Here is a 19747-nt window from a genome sequence, read left to right on the forward strand (position 1 = left end):
CCACTATGGAGTGGGTAGTTGTTTTCTGTTTCGTATCTGTACCAGACAGAACTGTTTCGGTTGTACACGTTGTTGTTTTTGTATTTTTCAGTGTTCTATTAAAATAATTATGAACACGTACCACGCTGCACCTTGGTCCTCACCTTCTTCCACCTACGACGATCGTTACAGACCTACCCACCACAAAAGGACCAAGCAGCATGGTAAGAGGGAGGAATGGACATGGGAGGACATTCTGGACGGGAAGGGATCCTACACATGGGAGGAGATCCTGGCTGGAAGGGATCGCCTCCCATGGGAATAGGTGGAGGCAGCCAGGAGAGAGGAGGCAGCAGGAGAGGTGAACCAGCGGTATGAGGGAACACGGCTGGCAAGGAAGCCCGAGAGGCAGCCCCCAAAAATGTATTGGGGGGAGGCACACGGGGAGTGTGGCTAAGTCAAGTAGGAGACCTGAGCCAACTCCCAGTGCTTACTGCAGCGAGAGGTTGACCGGGCAGGCACCGTGTTATGCGGTGAGGTGCACGGTGTCCCCAGTGCGCACGCATAGCCCGGTGCGCTACATCGCAGCTTCTCGTATCAGCTAGAGTGGGCATCGAGCCAGGAGGAATGAAGCCGACTCAGCGCATCTGGTCTCCAGTGCATCTCCTCGGCCCCGGTTATAAGGCACCAGCCCTACGCACGGTGTCCCCGGTTCGCCAGCACAGTCCAGTGCAGTCTGTTCCACCCCGCCGCACTTGCAGGGCTACAGGAAGTATCCAGCCAGGACAGGTTGTGCAGGTTCGGCGCTCAAGACCTCCAGTGCGCCTCCGCGGTCATGTCCATCCGGTGCCTCCTCCACGCACCAGGCCTCCTGTAGCAGCCCCACTCACCAGGCTGTCTCTCCGTCTCCTCCCTCCAGGTTCTCAGAGCCGCCCGTCAGTCAGGAGCTGCCAGAGCCGCCCGTCAGTCAGGAGCTGCCAGAGTCGCCCGTCAGTCAGGAGCTGCCAGAGTCGCCCGTCAGTCAGGAGCTGCCAGAGCCGCCCGTCAGTCAGGAGCTGCCAGAGTCGCCCGTCAGTCAGGAGCTGCCAGAGTCCCCCGTCAGTCAGGAGCTGCCAGAGTCGCCCGTAAGTCAGGCGCTGCCAGAGTCGCCCGTCAGTCAGGAGCTGCCAGAGTCGCCCTTCAATCAGGAGCTGCCAGAGCCGCCCGTCAGTCAGGAGCTGCCAGAGTCGCCCGTCAGTCAGGAGCTGCCAGAGTCGCCCGTCAGTCAGGAGCTGCCAGAGTCGCCCGTCAGTCAGGCGCTGCCAGAGCCGCCCGTCAGTCAGGCGCTGCCAGAGTCGCCCGTCAGTCAGCAGCTGCCAGAGTCGCCCGTCAGTCAGGCGCTGCCAGAGCCACCCGTCAGTCAGGCGCTGCCAGAGCCGCCCGTCAGTCAGGCGCTGCCAGAGCCGCCCGTCAGTCAGGCGCTGCCAGAGTCGCCCTTCACTCCGGCGTACCACGCTGCACCTTGGTCCTCACCTTCTTCCACCTACGACAATCGTTACAATCATAGCCTCAATTTTGTCCCACACATTGAATATAGTTGCGGAGAGTCCCTGTTATCCTAGATTAAAAACATCACCCAGATAGGCCAGTCATGTGAGAAACTCGTCATCGTGCAAGTGGTCAGACAAGTGAAAATGATGGTCAGTAAAGAAAACTTTAAGCTCGTCTCTCAGTTAAAAGAACGTGTCAATACTTTGATAACCAGCGCACTTCTGTATGTTGTAAAAGTGTTACATGGTCGCTGCCCATATCATTGTATAATGCAGAAAATACACGAGAGTTCAGGGGCCTTGCTTTTACAAAGTTAACCACTTTCACTAAGTCCAAAATGTCTTTCAAGCTACCAGGTATTCCCTTGGCAGCAAGAGCCTCTCGGTGGATGCTGCAGTGTACCCATGTGACGTCGGGAGCAACTGCTTGCACGCGCGTTACCACTCAACTATGTCTTGATGAAGGCATTGTCTGTATCGTTTATTTGGCCTTTTCCCCCAGCATTGTCCCAGCCATATCCGCGGAAGCAGGAAGAATGAAGTCCTCCACAATAGTATGGGGCTTGCCTGTACTAGCCACTTGGTAGCTCACCATATAAGACGCTTCTAGCCCCTTCTTATTAATGGTAGCTGTTGCTTTTATACATGTCTTACTACTCGAAAGTCGTCTTTATTCTCATTCAAAAAACTCCCGTGGCTTATTTTTCAAATTGTCATGTTTCGTTTCTAAATGTCTGCGCAAGAGTGAAGGTTTACCGCGAGAGAGTAACGGTTAATGTGATTGGATGTTAATTATTTGACTAGGCTTCCTGTATTTGACATTGTGTTGTTATTTCGCTCTACACTAGATGGTTTCATTTTATTTTTGGCAGTGAAACGAGGCTACTCAGGTGTGAAAAAAACCTCAACCAAATGTATAGCCCCGTTGGAAAATATAAATGTACTGTTTGAAAATATGAATAAAAAAATATATTTATAGTTTTATTTAAAAATAAAACGTGAATCACATTTTTATTTGGCGTACCCCGTACCCCAGTTTGGGAATACCTGTTATAAACTACCCAACTAATAATTTTTAACTTCAACTGGGTGGTTGATAACTGATCTCCTCACGGTGAGGGGTGATGGTAGAAAGGCACTCTGGCACAAAATGGCTGTCAACCAACCTCCATTAAGGTGTTTAATAGTGGCCCCAGCCATCTCATAACAATGCTCCAAGATCTGTTGAGAAGCTCCATCTCAATTAAATGTGTTATGGCATTAATGAGCTTCCATATAAGTCGGTATGTGTGTATGAGTGTGCATCATCCAGAGCTAGTACATAGTAAAAAATAAAACATTTCAGTCAACACTTTGGACCTCTGTTTCAATTTACCACAATTCTAATCGTATTGTTGTTGCATCGTTGAGAGGTGAAACTACAAGTAAGCATTTCATTGTAATGTGAACACCACACGTTCCTGTGCATATGACAAATGACCGGTAAAAGAATTGACCTGGACGCGAACCATGTTCATGTGGTGCCTCTGTGTGTGAATGAGAACACCTATCTTACCTCCATTACGGTGTCACTTGCTGTGATAAAACATTGTACTTTCCTAAGGACAGGCTGTGTTCCGCAACAACATGTCCTCGTGTAGATATGTGAACAGATAACTTTCTCTCTCCGTGCTTTCCCAATCATCCCACCCGCATCCGCTCCTCTGACGCCGACACAAAGACAAATCTAAACGGACGGAACAGGTTTTGATATGAAAATTATTTTTTATTCTGTTCTGCTTGCAGTACAGCACAGTATCGTCTTTCCAGTGGTGCGGCAGCCCAACATGACCACTGTGTTCTGCTCCAGTATGGCACATTGATTCTCACACAGTGACGCAGTGCAAGTCCGTCTGGGACACAGTGTGGCGTAAAGACCGCGCCGGGCTAGCGGATAGAGACAACGCTGGACCGGGCGCTTCAGTGGGGATTAATATGGAGCAACACAGTGTTTTTGTTCAGTTCAGCACGACAGATGCATCTTTGCAGAGTGAAAGCACACACCATAGTCCTGGTATGGCTCACAATGGATAGTATACTGCTGCATGATGCAAAAAAAAAGCCATTTGATGCCCGCTAGGCTATATTGTGTGTAAAGATGTCACTGTACACCTCAACACATTGGTCCAGTTGGATTCCAGGCCCCAGTATCTCACCAGACGGTCATGTTGTTGGACAGGCTATGCCCTGGTAAAATACCTTAGAATTCAATAGTTATTAATAACGTGTTTACAGCCAAGGCCCATACTCACACTACTACAGTGACACGGTCGTCAGACACACACCTCAGTCACATCGCAAATAGCATTGTTAACTAATCGTGGTTGTTGGTGAGTAAGAACATAGTTAAGTACTGGTCTCTGATTTCACTGGGTTTTGAGGACAGACAAAAATACAACTTCCGAGATAATACTATCAATTTAGTAGACAAACTTAACGTATAATATCTTACCTTTGAAATATATTATTATATATAGATATGCTATTATTGAGATGAAATAAATATTCACCGATTAAAAAGAACAGTTTACAATTTCAGACACTCATCAACACAACAAATAGACATAAGGGGCAGATATTTCGGTTCATTTGTGGTACAAATACCTTGGCAGGTAACATTTCGCCCACGGTTAGCCTCATCATTGGATTCTTGTAAGCTGTTGATTGTAACAAGCAAAGCACTGCTTCCATTGTGTTCCTATAGCTCTTGGGTTAGCCAGGTTGCAAGAATGAAAAACTATACTATTAGCAACAGCGAGCACTCCCAGTTGTGGGTGCATTTTTCCTTCACATCGTATCTAATGGCACTGGAATGATAAACAATATCCTCATATCAAGATGCTGAACAATAATTGATCTAATGCTACCCAACTCCACAAATATATATATATATGTGATATACATCTAGATATTCAAAGAAATGCAGACAAAACTTTACACGACACAATTTTGTGTTAAATTTTTTTGTTCTTCCGCTGAAGTATGGCTCAGATGCAGTCGCAGACAGACGAATGAACCGAACAGACTATATGGAGAAGATGGAACTAGCCTTGTGGGTGACTGACAACATGCAGTCGTAGCAGTATTCACTCTCCGCTACTCAACTTCCTGTTGCTTACGCTAATGCTAAAGGTGGGTGGATAACGGGCTGATTTGAAAGTACGCCTTACTATGCAGGTATCAGCTTTGCAGTCAAATTGCTATAAATAAGCTAGCTCTTGATTACAGATTTACAAACGCATCTCTGGTAGCATCTTTTGGGCACCTATCATGTTGACATCATTACTGGGACACAGAGAATTCATTCTGACCATCTGTGCGGCCACATGTCCGACAATTCAATCTAGCATTTACCCAATGGTTTTCCACATAGTGTCCCCCCCCCCCCCAAATTGCTACAATCTTAAAGTGTCTTCATCGTTGCAGCAGACTAGGTCAAGGCTACATTCTGTCTTATGGGGGGAAAGGCTGCCAATGACATTAGGTAGTTGAAAAACATTTTGCGTGTACCCAGTATAGTACAGCACAGTGCTTACATTTTGTCATAATTAATACATTTGTCTCATATTATAATAACACATAGTAAACTAAACTTTTTAAAATATAAAATGCATGAACTGTTGGTGTGCAGGTAATGTATTGCTCAAGAGGGACATGAATGGGAGAGTACCTGTGGTATAAACGAAACAGCATTGTATGTAAGCTCCACTGAAGTTTGGCACAGTATAAGGTCAGTCACAGTCGACTTACCCTGTTGTCAAGAATACAAACACAGTAAAACACAGACACACAGAATATCAAATATGAGTTTGAGAGGGTGACTGGGGAAAACAGAGAGGGCTAGCTGCTATTCTATTCTCCCTAAAAGTGAAATATAGAACATACATGACCCCAGACTTCACAGTTCTGTGAAAGTTAAAGGAAAGTTAGGGGTTAATGTTAAGGGATGTAAAATCAAATGTTTCTGCATTGGAGCCCTCAGTAGGGAGGTCTATGAATGAGTACCTGAGCCCTCAAGAGCAAATATAATTTCACAATAATAACCACTTCACTTCAAGACCCAAAGACACGCTGTGTCAAGAGGACGGCCCCATTTCTGAGATCCCACTTTGGACACCAATTTCATTGAACCAACAATACATGTAGTCTTTCAGATACTCTGACCGGAATGAAGAGAGCCCCAGTAAACATGACATTGCTGTGCACTCCCTCTCACTGGACAATGGGCGTTGTGCAAGAGTTGTAGGGGGCTGAGTTACAGGACTGCTGTTGCCACACAGTCATGACCCAACGTTTCTGAATAGGTCAGCGGTTCCTACCCAGGTAGGTGTCTATGATTCGCCTCACACCTCGCTCTCCACACTGGAGAAGTGTGTGGACCCCCTCCGTGAGCAGAGGCTCTTGGCCTTGAGGGGCAGGTGAGGTGACTGTAACCTTTGGGGCTGGGGCACTGAGCGCAGTCTCTGGTACAGGAGTTTGGCACTAGCAGAAGCCATAGAAGACGGCTGGGGGGCGCCTGGTGTGGAGGATACTACAGAGGGAGATGAGACCGAAGAGGACGAGGTGGGAAGAGGGACATGGATGGGATGGGATGCAGAAGGAGGGGCAGGAAGGGCTGGGAGTGTTGGTGGAGGGAGGGAGGGGATGAGGGCTTGCGATGTAGAGGACTGCCGTATGCGGTCCGTCCGCTGTGTTCGCTGGATGCTGAGGTTGGACTGGCTTCCCGATATGGGTTGATTCTGGGTCCGGTCGGGTTTGGAGGAATGCCGTTTGGAATTGGCGCTGCTCCCGAAACGTTGACAGTGTAGAAATAGCTCCTCCTGGCTACGAGAGCTCACCTTGGCCCACTTAGAGTGAGCGTGTTGATGCTCGAGGGCAGATTGGCAGTTGCAAGCCACATTACCGCGCCCTTTGTCCTTCCTTTTCCCTTTCTTCTCCTCCTTGACGGGAAGCTTGTCCACGGACCAGTATCTTCGAGGAGCTGGTGGTGTCAATGGAGGTGGAGGCCACTGTGTACCACCTATCCTCCTTGAACCCCAGGCTCCACCTGATCCCCAGCCACCTTCCCCTGCTATCCCTGCTCCCCCCCATCCCTCCCCATGCCTCAGTAACGAGTCATCCCTACTGTTTATGCTGCCAGCTTTTTCTCTGGCGGGATAAGTGCCGAAAAACCAACCTCCCCCTCCTATGCCTCCAACCGCCCTACCCTCATGACCATCCCAGTACCTCTCAAACTTTCCGAATTCTCCCGAGGAGCCGTCGTCGTCAGAATAGATGCCCACCACCTTATCGCGTTCCCTTTCAGACTCTGATGCGGTCCTTCTTCTTCTTTCGTGTCTCGTCTCTTGCTCCACTTTTCTCCTTTGCTCCTTAGAATCGTCATCCTCATCTTCGGAATCCCACTCATGAAATGACAGACCGTCTTTGGTGTGAACCTCCACTCTTTCGTTCCTTCCCAACAGGGGGCGCTTCTCCCCTTCTTTCCCTAGGGCCTCTCTATCTGAACCCTTACTCCTGCGCCTGGACGAGAGAGGGATCAGTGGTACAAATGCAGATGAAGGAGTCTCTGACGATGGGTTTCCCGCTCCCCAGAACTTGACAGCGGTTGAGGGTTTACTGGAGCTCTGGTACTGCTTGCTGGAACTGGAAGGCCTATCTGCATGCCTGTGGCGAGAGTGAGGACTTCTGTGCCTTTCCTTGCCTCTAGTGTCGTCTCCATCATCTCTTTCCTTATCCTCTCTCTCTCTCCTCTCTTCATCCCTTGGAATATCCCATCCGTAACTTCTGATAGAACCTTCACTCTTTTTCCGCATGGAGTCACGCCTCGGAGCCGGGTAGGAGGAGTAGGCCTCTTGCATTATCGCTTTGAGCTGCCCTCTCTGCTCACCACCTCCCTCCTCGTGCTCTGACCGCTTGCCCCGGTCTCTTCTCTTCACCTTCTCCTCTCTCTTCCTCTTCTTCTTCACTTTACGCCGCTTGCGCTCCCGCTCTCTCTCCTTCTCCTCTCTCTTTTTTTTCTTCCGCCCTTTCTTCCTCCTCTTTCTCTCCCTTTCGCTCTCTTTGTGATGCCGTTTCTCCTCCTTCCCCTCGGCCCTGGTTCCTGTTCCTCTACATCTTTCTCTCTCGCCCCAGGAGGCCCACCACTCCTGCAGCTGGGCTAGCTGGCTCCCTGCCCTCTCTCTCTCATACTGTAGACGAGGCTTGCGGGGTGGCACAGGCGGAGGGGGCGGACTGCAAGGCAGTGAGCGAGAGGACATGCGTCGGGATTTGCCCTTTCTCCGTACTAGCAGGAGGCTAGACTCCTCTGTCAGCTCATCAGAGTCATAGATGTCCTCGACATCTCTACTGCCGGCCCTGTACTTAAAACTCTGGGACGATGTGTATGAGGTGTTGGAGGATGAGGGTGAGTTGGAGCGGGAGAGGGAGACAGAGGATGAGGACGAGGATGAACTGGATGAGGTGGAGGAGCAGGAGCTCGAGGTGTAGAGGGCGGAGTGAGAGGGAGTGGTAGGTGTAGTGTGGGCAGGGGACGAGACAGGGACAGGCAAAAGGAGTGGGGGAGGGCGACGGCTTCGCCTGCCACCTCCATCCCTTGCACCGTACCGCCCTCCCCCTCTTCTCCCCAGGGGGAGGATGTTCTCATACAGAGGCCCCCCGGAGCCCTTTCTTTTAGGGAGGCTGCCTCTTCTCCAAAATAGAGGCCGATGTGGGGATGAGGGGAGCGCTAGAGGGGGCTTGGACATGAAGTGCCAAGGGGGAGGTCCTTTAGAAGGTAGCCGTGGCATTCCTGAGGACTTTGTTCCCCTCTGGTTCATTTTGGGGGTTTGAGAGCCACCTGTTTGTGGGTCAGCATTTGCCCCTAAGCCCTCTGGATCGATCGGGCCATAATATCGCTTGTATTCATCCAGGCCCCCGTCCCCTCCACCGGCTCCCCCAGCCCAGTGAGGGGGCAAGCCCTGTTGAAACTGTGCCATGTCTGGGATCCCACCGCTGCCACCAATAGGCTTGTCCGTGCTGGGCTTGGGACGGTTCCAGCGGTCTACCACAGCCAATCTGCGGTCATGACGAGGCAGAAAAGTGGAGCACGGCATAGGACCCTCCGTAAGGGGACTGTTTGATGGCCCAATGGCCATTGCAGAGTGCCCAGTAGTTGGAGGTGATGCAGTGGGAGGCATGCTGTATGCTTGCGGTTGTTGCTGCTGCTGATGCATCTGCTGCTGCTGCACCATAGCAAGAGTGGTGTTACAGGTTACAGCCGCTGAGATGTGGGACTGGGGTGGAGGCGGCATTGTGGGAACACTATGATATAGGGGTAGTGTGTTTTTTAGGCCTCCAGAGTTGGTTTCATCTTTAAACTTGCAGCAACTGTACATACCCTGGGTAGAGAGGGAAGGGAAAGCTCATTAGGATACATCTAGCAAACTACAACCACCCAGTATCCCTTGATGAGAATATTGATACTTATGAAAGTCGCTTAAAAACATGTGAGTTTAGTAAGTCTCGTAAAACTAGGTTCCATATGTACATATGTTGTGGCAGAAATGTGTCCCCATAGAAGACTGAATACACTTACCACAGTGTCTGCATTTATGGTGCACTCAAGCTTCAGTTCAATTGATCTTTTTAAACTACCACCTCGTGTGCTGTGTACTCTGGAGCTCCCACTGCCCTGCTCAAACACTAAGTCACAACTGACTCTTTAAAAAAAAGAAGCAGCACTTTGTGATATCTGCTGATGTAGAAACGGCTTTACATTTGATTGATTGATTGAATAATCTGTCCTTTCTCTCCCCTCCAGCATAAAATGTGACGTGCCATGAATATGGCGGATGCTGCTCTAGGCAATATCTCTACTCTGTACTCTGGGAGGTGGAAACTAACCACAAAATACTAATGAGGGTGAAAGAAGAACTTGTGACAGGTCTAATACTAAGTAATTTACTGCTTTAAAAGACTGATAGGCAACACAATTATCGATTACGTGCGTTGAATGGCGGGGCCATGTAAATCATAACAGCTTATCACCTTTACTTGAAGGTGATTCATTCAATACCAATACGTCTTAATGGAAAACGAGAGTCATCGCACTAATCTAATCACTACCACCACCACTACCACCAGCAGGGGTATCACCACCACCACTACCATCACTACCACATTTACATTTACATTTAAGTCATTTAGCAGACGCTCTTATCCAGAGCGACTTACACCACTGGGGGTATCACTACCACCACCACTACCACCAACAGGGGTATCACTACCACCACCACTACCACCAGCAGGGGTATCACCACCACCACTACCATCACTACCACCACTGGGGGTATCACTACCACCACCACTACCACCAACAGGGGTATCACCACCACTACCACCAGCAGGGGTATCACCACCACCACTACCACCACTACCACCAGCCAGGAGTATCACTACCACCACCACTACCACCAACAGGAGTATCACTACCACCACCACTACCACCAGCAGGGGTATCACCACCACCACCACCATCACTACCACCACCGGGGGCATCACTACCACCACCACTACCACCAGCAGGGGTATCACCACCACCACTACCACCACTACCACCACCAGGGCTATCACTACCACCACCACTACCACCAGCAGGGGTATCACCACCACCACTACCACCACTACCACCAGCAGGGGTATCTCTACCACCACCATCACTACCACCACCACTACCACCAGCAGGGGTATCACCACCACCACTACCATCACTACCACCATCACTACCACCACCGGGGCCATCACTACCACCACTACCATCACTACCACCATCACTACCACCACCGGGGGTATCACTACCACCACCACTACCACCAGCAGGGGTATCACCACCACCACTACCATCACTACCACCACTGGGGGCACCACTACCACCACTACCATCACTACCACCATCACTACCACCACCACTACCACCAGCAGGGGTATCACCACCACCACTACCATCACTACCACCACTACCATCACTACCACCACCGGGGGTATCACTACCACCACTACCATCACTACCACCATCACTACCACCACCACTACCACCAGCAGGGGTATCACCACCACCACTACCATCACTACCACCACTGGGGGTATCACTACCACCACCACTACCACCACCGGGGGTATCACTACCACTACCACCAGCATCACCACCACCACTACCACTACCACCACCACTGGGGGTATCACTACCACCACCACTACCACCACTGGGGGTATCACCACCCACCACCACTACCACCAACAGGGGTATCACCACCACCACTACCATCACACCACCAGGGGTATCACCACCACCACTACCATCACTACCACCACTGGGGGTATCACTACCACCACCACTACCACCAACAGGGGTATCACTACCACCACCACTACCACCACCGGGGTACCACTACCACTACCACCAGCAGGGGTATCACCACCACCACTACCATCACTACCACCACCACTGGGGGTATCACTACCACCACCACTACCACCACTGGGGTATCACTACCACCACCACTACCACCAACAGGAGTATCACTACCACCACCACTACCACCAGCAGGGGTATCACCACCACCACTACCATCACACCACCACTACCACCACCACTACCACCAGCAGGGGTATCACCACCACCACTACCATCACTACCACCACTGGGGGTATCACTACCACCACCACTACCACCAACAGGGGTATCACTACCACCACCACTACCACCAGCAGGGATATCACCACCACCACGACCATCACTACCACCACTGGGGGTATCACTACCACCACCACTACCACCAACAGGGGTATCACTACCACCACCACTACCACCAACAGGGGTATCACCACCACCACTACCACCAGCAGGGGTATCACCACCACCACTACCATCACTACCACCACTGGGGGTATCACTACCACCACCACTACCACCAACAGGGGTATCACCACAACCCCCACTACCACCAGCAGGGGTATCACCACCACCACTACCACCACTACCACCAGCAGGAGTATCACCACCACCACTACCACCACTACCCCCAGCAGTAGTATCACCACCCCTACTACCATCACCACTACCACCACTACCCCCAGCAAGGGTATCACCACCACCACCATTACCACCACTACCACCAGCAGGAGTAGCACCATCACTACTACCACCACTACCACCAGCAGGGGTATCACCACCACCACTACCACCACTACCACCAGCAGGGGTATCACAACCACCACTACCATCACCACTACCACCAGCAGGGGTATCACCACCACTACCACCACCACCACCACCACCACCACCACCAGGGGGCATCAGTATCACCACCACCAACACCAGTCAGTGACTCACCCTGCTGAGGACCAGTAGGAAGTCCATGCCTCCGGAGTGGCCCAGGCATTGCCTGATCTTCCAGTACACCAGGTGCTCCCAGGAGAACACCAGCAGACTGAGCCCCATGGCCACCAGCAGCATGTAGAAGACGCCCGCCATGTTGTCGATGTCCAACTTGGAGCTCATCACCTCAATCTTGTCGTTGTGACAGATCCCAGAGAGCCACAGGCGCTCAAGCATGTCGATCTCGTCTGGCGGGCGGAGAAGAGGGGCCGGGAGGCAAATAAAAAACCACGAGAAGGTGTTATCTGCCTTTGTTATGAGACAAGCAGTGTTTTATACCTGAAAGGGTGGAGCTGGGAGATATGTTGCATGGCGGGGGGCGAGGCGAGAATGAGGGAGAGAGGGTGAGAGAGAGGCAGAGGGAGAGAGAGAGAGACAGGGAGAGAGACAGAGAGGAGGAGAGATAGAAGCTGCACAGCTTTGATGGAGGTCTGAAATGGCCAGGATACAGAATGTCCCATGCTAAGAGTGACCCCGACACTGCTTCAAGATGAAAGGAAGCGGACACTGATAGGACTCCGCACACTAATCATTAGTACCTTATCAAAAACAACTGTTACACTGTCAAGGAATAATGAAGGAAAAGCCAGAGCTTTTCAGTGGAGAGCAGATAACGTGCATTGAAATGACAGCCACATCTGTGAGCTAAAGCCCTCTGCATTGCAAAATGAGCTACTTAAAGGAAGTTTTAAAATCCCTGTTCATTATGACACTTCAACTATATTAACCTTAGGTTAATTTCCCCTTGTGGGACACCCAATTGAAAAGCCCAAGGTACATGGATTAGAAAAACAGGAATTAACCATGTTGACTGGAATGTCATAATCCACTCCAATAAAACTCAATAAAAAGGATTCTACGAAACAAAAATATTCTTCCAAGAATGTGTAGCTAAGAATTCACAGTCAGAGAGTTAGTGATCTGTCTGATGACATTTTGAGATTTACATTTGAGCCATTTATCAGACACTCTTATGCAGGGTGATTTACAGTTAGAAGAAACCATCTTAAAATAGCTGGGTGAGACAACCACATATCTCAGTCATAGTAAGTACATTCCTCCTCAATAAAGTAGCTATCAGCAAAGTCAGTGCTAGTAGAGGGGGAAAAAAGTGAAGTGCAAATGTTGGTTCACGAAAATCACCATACTTAACTGCCAATTGTGTTTTCAACAATGGATTCTAATTTGCATGATCATAAACTGTGGCAGACTCCTAATCTCATTCATCATATTTCAATAAGCACCACCGTCCCCCGCTCTCTTTTCACATTCAATCCTAAATCACGACAGCAGCCTGAACTCAGGGCGTCATAACCCCGCTTTGAGATCTTTACAAAGACGGCTGAACTGAGACGGAGCTGCCACATCCTCTTGCATTAGCGAAGGAGCAACCGGGCCTTTTAAATCACAGAACCAGAGCAATTGAGTGACAGAAAAAAAGATCCATTAGAAAGAAAAAAGTCCCATAATAGGAACACCAATTGTAACATGAACAATACAAAATATGATAACAGCACTGGAGAATACATGCATGGAATCTTTAAGACCTCGTATAACGTGATGATTAAGTGAAACATTCTGGGGTGGTTGCACAGACCCAGATTAGGCCTACAGTCCTCATGCACTATCAGTTAACTAGACACTAGACATGCAGGTAACTGCCAAAATAACGGAAACACTTGAGTAAATGAGGGATGCAAAGTATATTGAAAGCGGGTGCTTCCACACATGTGTGGTTCCTGAGTTAATTAAGCAATTCAAATCCCATCATGCTTAGGGTCGCACATAAAAATACTAGGCAGGCCATTATTTTGGCTACCATGGCTATGCCCCCATAGGATGACAATGCACCCATCCGCAGGGCACGAGTGGTCACTGAATGGTTTGTTGAGCATGAAAACCATGTAAACCATATGCCGTGGCCATTTCAGACCAGAACTCGACCAAATTGAACACTTATGGGAGATTCTGGAGCAGAGCCTGAGACAGAGTTTTCCACCACCATCAACAAGACAGCAAATTATGGAATTTCTCATGGAAGAATGGTGTCTCATCCCTTCAATAGAGTTCCAGACACTTGTAGAATGTATGATCAAGGTGCATTGAAGCTGTTGGTGGCTCAATGCCAATTAAAACACTTTATGTTGGTGTTTCCTTTATTTTGGCAATTACCAGTAGGTCTACTGTAAAATGTACAGTATGTAGGAGAAACTGTAAAACCGTGAATATACGTACAACATTCAACTGAATTAAGCAGTAAGTACTGCAGGAAAGTGCTTATTTTTCTTTCTCTCACTTCAATCCACCACCAAAAGCAGAGAGATAGATTGATGCTGCCAGCCCGCCACTAACAAGCCAGCACATTTATCAACTTCTCCTGCCTGTCCCCAATCCCTCTCTCCCTCGTCCATCTCTCCCCCACTCCTCTTTCTCTCCTCACCGTCTCCCACCAGCTGCAGTAGGGCCAAGTCCACCGGGCGTTTCCAGCGGGTGTTCTTATGCAGGGCGATGCCGTAGCCCGTGGTGGCGAACACCTTGCCCGAGCCAATGGTCATCACCTTACAGCCCTCATCCTTCCGCGCCATGTAGTTGAGCACAGCCGCGTCATAGATGAAGGCATCTAGTTTGCTGAAGGGGAGGGAGGGAGAGAGAGAGAGAGAGAGAGAGAGGGGAGAGAAGAGGGGATGAGAGTGAGATGATAAGTGAGAATGCATCATATGAGGTTTAATAACACGGTACGTCAGGTCCGGGTGAGGAATAGGCTGCTAGTGGTCAAGTCGTCGAGGGGAAGTGATTGTCTTTCCTCTTTCCTCTCAATTTGTTATCAATACCCTCATGCTTCCAACATAAGTTTATGCATGTTTTGTCTAATGTAAGCAGAATCCATATTTTGCACTACAAACACCAGCAGAGAGACAAACACACATACAGTACAGTACGATAGGACGTCCCAGGGAGATAATTGTTGCTAAGCGGTTGCTATGCTGGGTTGTGTTCATTTGGGCACATAACGGGAAAAATAAATGCAACGGAAAACAAAAATGTGCGTTTCTTATTGGACAAGTCTAGATAGTCCCTCCCTGTTTCAGTCTGTTTTCTTTCCATTTGGTGCCTAATGAACATGGCCCTGGTTGAATGCAATGAAATGAAAGGGATGTCATCTTCACAAACACACAAACTGACCCAGTCTTGAGGTTGTCGATGGCCTCCTCCACGCCCTTCTGGTTGTTGCGGATCATGAAGTTGTGCATGTTGGCGTAGTTGCTGCGGATGTTCTCCTCCGTGCTCCCGTTGGGGACAGTGCCAAATCGGAGCGGGGGGTACTGCTCAGTGGGCTGCTGGAACTGAGGGGATAGAGGAAGAACTAGAGGTTGATGTGGGGATTCAAGGTAAATGTTGAGTGACAAGAGTACATTACATCGTAAAAAATGCATGCATAGAGATCTAAGGAAGTTGGACAGGTGGACAATACCCTAAGCAACGTGTCATGAAATCAAAGAGCTGACAAAACACGAGAACGTTTCAAAAGGGTTGCGGCTCAAATCTCCAACACGAACTCAGCAAGTTGAGCGTCTATCTTTTGAGATGTTATTGTGATTTCTGGCTGTACTGTCCAGTGCCCACCCAACGTCCTTAGAGCTCATGTAAAAAAGTACAGAGATCTTCAGAAAGGGAGAGAATTGAGAGGGATGAAAGTTAGAGATGGATAAATGCATAAGTTGTCTGAAGGTGGCAGCAGAATTACCACTAGACCAACCTTCGGCACAACAAAAAACGTCTACCGTAATTTCCAGACTATAAGCCGCTACTTTATTCCCACACTTTGAACCTTGCGGTTTATACAATGACGCGGCTAATTTATGGATTTGTCCCGCTTTCACAAGATTCATGCCGCCAGAAAACTGAGCACCGTCACATAATGTGACGTAAATGGAGCGCGCTCAAACTTCCCATCATTCTGATTACGGTAGTCATTTTGTCACCCTCATCATGGCAAAGACACGGAGAAATGCATATGATGCAGCTTTCCAGTTGAAGGCGATCGATCTGGCTGTTGGAAAAGGAAATAGAGCTGCTGCATGGGAGCTTGGCCTTAATGAGTCGATTATAAGACTTTGTAAACAGCAGCGTGAGGAACTGACTCAGTGCAAAAAGACAACAAACCTTTCAGAGGGAAGAAAAGCAGATGGCCCAAAGTATTTGCAGCCACTCGACATCAGTGTAAATCGTGCATTTAAGGTGGCGCTCCTTGTTCAGTGGGAGGCTTGGATGACAAGTGGGGAGAAATCCTTCACTAAAACGGGCCGCAGGCGAAGAGCATCTTATGGTCAAGTCTGCCAGTGGGTCCTGACATTGTGGAGCATTGTCAAAAAATCCACTATCATCAACGGGTTTCGAAAGGCTGGACTACTGCGTGTTGAAGAGGGCAGCATGAGCTCAGCGGGGTATTTGCCTCCGGATGAAAGTGACGAAAGCGACAATGAAAACGATCCAACATCGGATGAAGCAATTCTGAGGCTATTCAACTCCGACACCGAAGGAGATGACTTCAGTGGTTTCAGTGCACAGGAGGAGGAAGATAGTGACCAATGACTTTCTTGGTAGGCTACTGTTTTCATTTTTGTTACAAGCCGTGTTTCGTTAAAGCCTATTTATTTTTGTTACAACGCCGTGTTTCGTTTAAAGGCTGTGTAAAGTTAATTTGTTTCAATGTACCGGTAGGCACCTACGGCTTATAGACATGTGCAGCTTATTTATGTACAAAATAGATATTTTTTAATAATTCAGTGGGTGCAGTTTATATTCAGGTGCGCTTAATAGTCCAGCAATTACGGTACTTTTATTGACTTCCGGGCACTACCCTGATTCTCCACCTTGCACATTCCCACTTGCACATTCCCATCATGGATTAACAATAATGGAGACTCCCTCCAGCCAATGCCTTCACCAATCCATAGACAGGTAATGTGCAAGTGGAAAAAATGTAGGCAGCGCTGTGGTATGGAAACAGACATTTGGGCCATCTTGGCCTTGGATCAGAACGGCCTCCTCACTCGCACACCTTCTTGTCGCTGAGGCCAGACACAGTGTCGATGTACTCCTCCTGGATCATGAAGGCTGCCAGGTTGGCCGTGTAGGAGGCCAGGAAGATGACAGCGAAGAAGGCCCACACCAGCACCATGATCTTACTAGTGGTTCCTCTGGGGTTCTCCACAGGCACTGAGTTATTGAAGACCAGAGCCCACAGCAGCCAGATAGACTTCCCTATGGTGAATTTAGAGCCCCCTGTCTCTGGATAGAGAGAGATAAGGTGGACAGACAGAGGGGGGAGTGGGAGAGACAGTGAGTGAGAAAGAAATAGAAAAAAGAGAGAGAGAGAGAGAGAGAGAGAGAGAGAGAGAGAGAGAGAGAGAGAGAGAGAGAGAGAGAGAGAGAGAGAGGGAAATGGACATTGAATGGAAAATAAATATCCCCAGGTTACTCACAATGGCATATAACTCATCACGACCATTTAAATTGCTTCAATGGTGATAACCTGAAATAATAATGACCATACTGTAATAAATGACTTACTCTTTGCACTTTGCAGGCTGCGGTTGTAGCCAACAGGGCTGAAGAACTCGAAAATAAAGACTGTGACGGCGACCACGGACAAGCACATGACGAACATCATCACCCACACAGCTGGGCTGTACGGCTCTGAAACATCACATCACAAAGACAAGGGTTCTGTCCCAAGGTTCTCACTAGCTTGCTACTTAGAATGAAGCTATGGTTGCATCGCAAATTGCCCTAAAAATTATTCAAAACTCCAGCCACCCTAGTCATAGACTATTGTCTCTGCTACCACACGGCAAGCGGTACCGGAGCGCCAAGTCTAGGCCCAAGAGGCTTCTGAAACAGCTTCTACCCACAAGCCATAAGACATCTAATCAAATGGCTACCCAGACTATTTGCCCACCCCCTCTTTTACGCTGCTGCTACTCGCTGTTTATTATCGAATCATAGTCATTTTAATAACTCTACCAACAGTACATGTAAATATTACCTCAATTACTTCAACTAACCGGTGCCCCCGCACATTGACCCTGTATCGGTACCCCTTGTCTATAGTCTCGCTATTGTTATTTTACTCTTGTTCCTTTTATTTCGTATTCATATTTTTTAAAACTGCATTGTTGGTTAGGGGCTTGTAAGTAAGCATTTGACTGTAACACTGTAATTACATGTATTATTGTGTTTCATGAAATGTTTTTTTTTGTTATTACACAAGTGGAATGAGGAACCGTCTCATTTTTGGAGGTTCAGATTCTGTCTGAGCCGAGTCATATAGGAGTAACTTACAAGCTCAAAATGGACGACGGTCTCAAAAAAACGACCTCACGGAAAGGGTCAGGCTTGAAGATCCAAGATTTTCTTGGCAAGAGATTACTCTGGGCTCATGCCAGCTAAGACATACTGAGACCAAGCCAAGGACCCTTAGGTTACAATCAAATCAGTGACCCTTGAATCAGACGAAATGGCCTTGGGGGAAAAAAACTAAAGAAACTCCAGGTTGCACACAGTACAGGTCCAGATTGTCTACTAAATCTTACTTGACAGATAGATAAACATCCATGTTTGAAATGGATCATTCAGAGGGGGGAAAAAACGACATACATTATGTGCTGATTGAGTGTCTGAAACTAAGACCACATCCAGTCTGTGCTACTTGAGTCGCTGGCTGAGCAAGCTTGTTTCACTTACAGCACAGCCGCCTCCTATGGCCAGATTACTGTGTAATACTGAGTCATATCTGATGAGCTGCCATTACACACTGTATTATCTAAGATCTGGCTGCAGATATAGACGCACAATCACGTCTCAATCGATGGCTGTAGGATTAAAATGCCGGCCTTGTCTGCAGCCTGAGTCTCTGTCTCTACATGCTTGGGAAAGGTCTGGAATTAGGCTGACGCGATTTGAAATGTAGAGGTGTTATCTTAGAGACATATTTTACTCTGAAATATCTTGACCCTTCATTATCGAGGGAGGGAGGGGGGGGCATAGCCCATTGGAATAGTGAATTTTACCAAAGGCTACAGTGAAAAATACAAATATCGACGTTTTTATGGCCTTTGTTTCAGATGCCTGTGAAAACCATGCTTGGCAACTTCGATACTAAACCAAGAGGGAGAAATCAAGGTTTTCCTTGTTAATGGGGGGTAATATTGGTTGGGGTATTTCAGGTATTGTGTGTTACAATAGACTCTTCATAGCCCATCATAGGCCCTTCATATGCCCTTCATAGGCCTTCATAAGCTCTTAGTCAGCCCTGCTCACCAAGGAAGGCCGACGGCGAGACGGTGCCGTTGCTACGGGAGACCATGACGCTGATGCCCGTCTCCACGAAGGGCACGGAGAACTCCACAGCCTCTGACCTCTCCTTGTTGACTGTCAGGGAGCCAATGGCCATGTCGGCCCGTTTATAAACCACCTGGTGGGCGGGAGGGGAACTGCAGTTAGGAACAGAAAAAATGGGCCCATTCACGTTCACAGGCACTCACTTCCAGCTGTCTCAGTAAAATGGTTACGTTAATGAGATCCGAGAGTGAGTTGTGCAACTAAGGAGGAAAAGGGACACCTGCACCTGGTAGTAGCAGGAGCCTAGCCACCCGGTGGCTGTATAAACACAGCAACACACCCTTAGCTGTGCTGTCACTGTGAATGTGGGTTGACACATCCCCATCTCTTCTCTGTTAGCCACCCGTATTAATCCCGGCACCCAGAGGGGGATTGTCTTCCC

The 19747-nt window shown here is 48.6% G+C and overlaps 1 protein-coding gene across 1 annotated transcript in view; it reads right to left on the bottom strand.

Moving 5' to 3' along the window:
• Positions 1 to 3287: 3287 nt before the first annotated feature.
• Positions 3288 to 19747, bottom strand: part of LOC118397686 (glutamate receptor ionotropic, NMDA 2D-like) — a 54895-nt gene continuing 38435 nt past the window's right edge. Inside the window, exons 8-14 of the mRNA XM_052470487.1 lie at positions 19285 to 19438; positions 17536 to 17661; positions 17024 to 17253; positions 15145 to 15305; positions 14402 to 14589; positions 11917 to 12149; positions 3288 to 8923 (exon numbers count right to left, since the gene is read on the bottom strand). Coding sequence (XP_052326447.1) covers positions 5891 to 8923; positions 11917 to 12149; positions 14402 to 14589; positions 15145 to 15305; positions 17024 to 17253; positions 17536 to 17661; positions 19285 to 19438 — 4125 coding nt within the window. The 3' untranslated portion in view covers positions 3288 to 5890. The remainder of the gene's footprint in view (positions 8924 to 11916; positions 12150 to 14401; positions 14590 to 15144; positions 15306 to 17023; positions 17254 to 17535; positions 17662 to 19284; positions 19439 to 19747) is intronic.

The sequence above is a fragment of the Oncorhynchus keta genome, chromosome 19, assembly GCF_023373465.1.
Source record: "Oncorhynchus keta strain PuntledgeMale-10-30-2019 chromosome 19, Oket_V2, whole genome shotgun sequence".
NCBI classification, from domain to species: domain Eukaryota; kingdom Metazoa; phylum Chordata; class Actinopteri; order Salmoniformes; family Salmonidae; genus Oncorhynchus; species Oncorhynchus keta.